The 6,137-nt window shown below is 43.9% G+C and overlaps 1 protein-coding gene across 1 annotated transcript; it reads left to right on the top strand.

The window, feature by feature from the left end:
• Positions 1-346: 346 nt before the first annotated feature.
• On the top strand, positions 347-5,257 carry LOC125541485. The gene is made up of 6 exons (XM_048704890.1): positions 347-671; positions 1,283-2,928; positions 3,069-3,370; positions 3,518-4,406; positions 4,485-4,565; positions 4,637-5,257. The coding sequence occupies exons 2-3, from the start codon at positions 1,333-1,335 to the stop codon at positions 3,135-3,137; spliced, it is 1,665 nt and encodes a 554-aa protein (XP_048560847.1). The 5' UTR covers positions 347-671; positions 1,283-1,332; the 3' UTR covers positions 3,138-3,370; positions 3,518-4,406; positions 4,485-4,565; positions 4,637-5,257.
• Positions 5,258-6,137: the final 880 nt, after the last annotated feature.

Genomic DNA, 6,137 nt, shown 5'->3' with positions numbered 1-6,137 from the left:
TTGCATTTTTGTTTGTCCTGATGAACTATTATATTTTACATCATCTATTGAAATTGAGAATTTTTTATGATTTAAAAACCACCTTTTGGTGATGTAAATTTTACCTAAAACACAATTTAATGATTTATTTTACATCGCCTATTGAAGATGCTCTTAGTCCATGGGCAAGCGCGTGACGGCCGACCACGTTCTAGCACCCTTAGACTTTTGTTTTCGGAAGATCCTTAGACTTTTCTTCATTAGATGCGTGGAACGCTGGAAGTTCTTTCCTGTTTGAGGCCGATATTTCGATCGTTTTGGACCAAGTCTACTTAGGATAGCTATCAATCTGAAATATCTCGTCCCAGAGACATGCTAGCCACTCGTATTATCTAGTCGTTATTGGATGAGTCGTCGAAGAAAGCTTGCGAGTGGTACGCACCCAGGCTCCCCAATCACGCGCTTGTGTACGTTCTATCCTATCCATTCCAAGCGCCCGCCACACAAGCAGAAACACAGGCGGGAGATGGGGTGCTGAGAGGAGAGCTCCAGGATCCATGGCGCCTGTGGTGACCGCTGCGCTGGGCGCGTTGGCCCTCTGCTGGGGAAGCTCGCTGATTTGCTCGCCGGCGAGTGCAGCCGCCTGAAAGGGGTCCGCCGAGAGATCCGCTCCCTCCAGTCTGAGTTTAAAGGTATGCATGGTGCGCTAAATAAGTATGCAGAGTAAAAGGCACTGGCGGTCAGAGAACTTGTCATTCGGGTGCACTTAAGTCACACTACTCGCAAACCGAAAAAACCCGTCACGGAACTTGCATTGCGGGTGCATCTAGGTCACATTGGCCATCTGGACCGGCCAGCCGCCCGGTTTTCTCTATTCCTTTGGTCACACCAGGCGCACGTGACATGAGTTTCTTTGCACAAAAGCCCCTATTCTCTTTGTGAATCATTTGCCTAGAGTTTTTTTTAGTAGCAGATGGGGGAAACGACTCGCGGAGGCGCTGCGGGCACGCCGAGCTCGTCGGCGGCAAGGGAACACGCGGCGTCGATGGAGCTTCCAATGTTGAGGACGGAAGGGCATGGAGGCCCCTCCCCCACCGCTCCTCCCCCCAATTAGCTAGGGTTTTCTGCCGCCACGATTGAGGATGATTGACACTCCTTCCAAGTTCTTATCAATATGTTAGTTTGTGAATGATCAATAGTTAGTTCCTGCTCTTATTTTGTAGTATTAGGCCCTTAGGTTTCTTGGGCTCACTGCTAGGGTTTCTGAATTTTGCTTCCGCTCATCGTCTATTTTGCAATGTAGGGTTTGATTCACCAAAATTCAGTATAGAGCTGCATCATGGTGGTTTCTTCATGGGGAAAGGAAATAACTTGGCATATTTGGATGAGAAATTATCATTGTTTGATAACCTTGACAGGAACACTTTCTGCAATGATATGATTGACTATATGCTTCAGCAGTTAAACTATGCACTTGATCAGCTAGAAATTGGGTTATGGTGCCCACCTGGTAAAACAGTAGCTAATATGGTCCCAATTGACTTTGAATTTGACTGTCTCAAGATGGCAAGAGCTTCTGTGCATTCTAAGGAACTTGTTTTATTTGTGAATCATGTGAAAAGAAGTGAGGAAGATGACATTGCCTATAGGGCTGGGCCTGAACTGCCTCGAGTAATACTTAGCCCTATAAGCAAAGATAAATTGAGGCACATGAAATCAGAGAGCACAGAAGGTATTGTAGATAATGCTGAAAATTCAGGAAAAATGCTAGATTCAGGTACTGTAGAGGATCCTGAAAATTCAGAAATTTCAGATAACTCAGAAGATTCAGAAGAGGACTGGGAATGTGATTCAGGGACTGATCCTACTTGGTATGATAGTGATTATGCAATGGATGAAGATGATGATTTGTATGACAAAAATGTAGATGATGCTGTGAAGGATGCATTGTTTGAGAAGGGGAAGCAAATAGGAGCTGAGTACAGACATGTTCCAGGCACAGATGATGTCACTGAAGATGACTTAAAGCTCCCAGAAGAGGAAGATTTGGAGAAAATGCACAAGAGTGACTCTGATGATGAGGAGTACAAGAAGAAGAAAAAGAAAGAGAACCCCATATACAAGTTCAAAACATTTAACCCATTTGTTGACATTGAAAATCCTCAATTCAAACTAGGGATGGTCTTTGATTCAGTTGAGCTAGTGAGGAAAGCAGTAGCACATTATGCAGTGAAGAATAGAGTGCAAATCAAGAAAAAGAGAAACAACAAGCAGAGGTTTGAGGCAATATGTTCAGAGGGATGCCCTTGGAAACAGGTGGCTGTGGCAGATAATAGGACACAGTCCTTTCTTGTGAAGACATTTGTTGGAGAGCACAACTGTGAGAAGGTCTGGGATGTGAAAGAACTGACAGCCCCCTATCTGGCAAAGAATTATGTAGAGAAGTTCAGAGACAATGACAAGATGTCATTGTCTACATTTGGAAGGAAAGTGAGGAAGAAATATAACATGGAAGTAAGTAGGCACAAATTTGGGAGAGCTAGGAAAGCAGCATTGGAAGTGGTGCATGGGGATGAGGTGAAGCAATATACACTTCTCTGGAAATATGCACAGGAATTGAGAACTAGCAACCCAGGATCTTCTTTCTATCTGAACCTAGAGCATGGATTGTTTAGCACATGTTACTTTAGTCTTGCAGCTTGCAAGATAGGGTGGCTCAAGGGTTGCAGGCCCATTATATGCCTTGATGGCACATTTATAAAGACAGAATATGGTGGTCAGTTGCTAACTGCAGTAGGTATCGATGGGAATGATTCTATCTATCCAATTGCAATGGCACTGGTGGAGACAGAGTGCCATGCATCATGGTCTTGGTTCCTAGCTACACTAAAGCAAGATCTTAATATTCTAAACACAAGCAATTTCAGCATTATGAGTGATAAACAGAAGGTAGCAATTTGTAGCCATTTCTTTTAATTAACTTCACTGCATTTGTAACAATTTCTACAACTAAACTACACTGCTGCTGTAGCTATTTCTATAACTGTACTTTTCTGCACTTTTCTATAACTGAACATTTCTGCAATTAGGGGCTCATCAAAGCTGTACAGGAGCATTTCCATGACTCTGAGCACAGGTTTTGTGTTAGACACCTATAGAAAAACCTACATGCAGTACACAAGGGAGAGACTATCAGACAGCAACTCTGGGCTTGTGCCAAATCTACCACACCAACTATTTTTTAGCAGAATATGGAGAACCTAAGCCAAGACAATCCTGAGGCATATAAATGGTTCGAGGAGAAGCCACCAAATCAATGGTCAAGGGCATATTTTGATGTATTTCCAGAATGTGATATTCTTCTTAACAATACATGTGAAGTCTTCAACAGGTAACAATACATGTGAATTTTAATGCAATTTCTTTTACTGAATTTTAATGCAATTTCTTTTACTGAATTTTAATGCAATTTCTTTTACTGAATTTTAATGCAATTTCTTTTACTGAATTTTAATGCAATTTCTTTTACTGCATACAGGTACATCTTAGAGGCCAGAGAGCTACCAGTCATGTCTATGTTTGAGAGAATAAAATCTCAGATCATGCATAGGCACATGACAAAGAAAAAAGAAGCTCTACAAAAATGGTCAGGGAATATAACTCCCAAAATTAGAGACAAGCTTAGGAAGAATGTGGAGTTGTCAGCAAACTGCCACCCAGAAGAATCAGGCATGGGTGTCTTTGGAGTTTTGTCAAATGAGAAAACCTACATAGTGGAGCTGAACATGCACACCTGTACTTGCAGAAGATGGCAGTTGACTGGAATTCCATGTAGCCATGCATGAGCTTGCTGCAGACACGAAAGAATAAGGCCTGAGACTATGGTGTCTTCTTGTTACTCAGTGCAGACATATCTATGTGCTTATGGAGTCCAGGTGTATCCAACTAGTGACAAAGATGAGTGGGCTCCAATTAATGATGTACCTATATTGCCACCACATTACGAGAAAAGAGCTGGGAGGAGGAGGAAGAATAGAAGGCAACAACCAGAGGAGAGTGAGGATGGCACTAAACTCAGCAGGCATGGTGCTATTATGCATTGTGGGTATTGCAAAGCAGCTGGGCATAACAGGAGTGGATGCTCACAACTGAAAGCTGCTGTACTAAGAGAAGTTGTAGAGGACGAGGAGGAACAGGTACAAAATGAGCAATCAGCTGTAGAGCAACCTAGTGAGAGGACAGAGCAACCTAATGAGAGAAGCACAGCTACAGATCAACCTAGAGCACATAGTTCCAGGGGTAGGAAGAGAAAGCCAACTGACAAAATGAGAGAACAGGTAGAAGAAATGATGGAAAAGGCAAAAAAGAAGAAGTCCAAAATGGTTGTTGATGCCAATGGAGATGCTGACTACCCGGTGATCCTAACTGTAAGTACATTATTCCTTACTTGAAACATGTAAAGGAAAACAAGTTACAATACCTGACAATATATATTTGTTTCTTAGCACATCCAGCAGAGATGTCTGAATCCACAATTGGACCCAACACAACAAAAAGATAGCATGGTGCACATTCTATCACATGAGGTATTTAAAATATATTTTTGTTTTTTTCTTCCAGTTTTACTGCAATTTCATTACCTGATGACTGTATGCAGGGACCTGCAAAAGGAATTCCTGTTTCTAGGATGCACCAAATACCAGATGAATCTACCTTTGTAGCACAGCATAGAGCCAACTTACCTGCTGCCACATTTGTTGCACAACCAGCACAAGGCCCCCCACAAGGCAGAGGAAGAGGAGCAAGAGGAGCAAGAGGTTCTGGAACAGCAGGCAAAAGTAGGGGTGCTGCACCAGCAGGTAGAAGCAGAGGACAAGAGGTGTTTCACCAGCAGCCAGAGGAGGAAGAAGTGTTGCACCAGCAACCAGAGGAGGAAGAGGTGCAGCAAAGAGAACTTCAACACGAGCAAGGGGTCTGGGAAGAACAAAGAAAACAACTAAAACAAGGGGAATGGAGTGGCTCCTGTTTGGTGAAGGATCAAGCAGAAATGCTCCAGCAGATGAACAGGAGCAAACAGAATTCCAATCTACACAAGGAGCTCTAGCAACTCCTCCAGCAGATGAAGAGTGAAATGCTTTTATTTTTTTATGTTGTAGAACTATGGTACTTAAGACTGCAACATCTTTTGTGATGGCCTTTTGGTACAAAACTTAAACTTGTTAGCCCTATGTAATGGTATGTTCGTATGTTGCTACAAAACCGAAACTTCCAGCACTTCTTTCTTGCAGTGAATTTGCTACAGTTTAGTTATGAATGTATATACAGGCAAAGTTTAGCCCATTTTCATAATGGAGATGCAACAGAACACTGATTCTTAACATATAAGATCTCTTACAATAACACAAATGACAGCTCGTACAGTACGAACTCTTACACAAACAAGTTCAGAACAGAACACACACTTTCAACTCCAACTCCTGCATATCCAACACTACATCTGCACTTCTTTGCGCTTAAGCATTACCATATGGTCCAGGTCCAGTACCATCTATCTTGCCGCGCCAGGTTGTGAAAGTGTGCTTGCGGCTGAGATCTACGTCTTCGTCGGGGAGTAACTCATCAGCCAACCCTTCAGTTAGAAATGGGCCACGGTCGATGACCTCCTTGACATGCATGGTCACTACAAAATCAATGGTGCCACGATCAGTTGGAGAGTTCGGCCACGGCGGTGAATGAGCATTCTCGTCATAGGAGTCCAGCGTCCACGGTTGCAGAGGAGGAGCCGGAACAGAGACAGTGAGCACCTTCGGAACGGCACTAGGATTGCGTAGCCACGCCGTGCAAGGCAGCACCCACTTGTCAGTAGCCGGGAGCATGTCGATGAGCTCACCGGCGAGCACCAGGTTGACGGTATCCGGGTCCCAGGCCTCTTCCGGGAGCCCCTCCAAGCTCAGCGTCGTCTTGTACTCCAGCTTCAACGGCCTACCACGTGACAAACTTGACCAACATTGAAAACTAATTCTGCTGTCGCTGCAACGCACCTGCTCCGACGCGAGCACTACACGAGTGCAATCCTCTAGCGAGTCAAACCGCACGAAAAAGTGGAATGGTGGGCTGGTCACCTCCACCTTCATGGCTGCCGGCCTGATGGCACAATG

The sequence above is a fragment of the Triticum urartu genome, chromosome 2, assembly GCF_003073215.2.
Source record: "Triticum urartu cultivar G1812 chromosome 2, Tu2.1, whole genome shotgun sequence".
Lineage (NCBI taxonomy): Eukaryota > Viridiplantae > Streptophyta > Magnoliopsida > Poales > Poaceae > Triticum > Triticum urartu.
This window is presented reverse-complemented; position numbering and strand designations above follow the sequence as displayed.

Coding starts and splice junctions, on each gene's coding strand:
- LOC125541485 (XM_048704890.1), top strand. CDS start 1,333: ATGGGGAAAGGAAATAACTTGGCATATTTGGATGAGAAATTATCATTG. Junction 2,929..3,068: donor TTATGAGTGATAAACAGAAG/GTAGCAATTTGT, acceptor TTCTGCAATTAG/GGGCTCATCAAAGCTGTACA.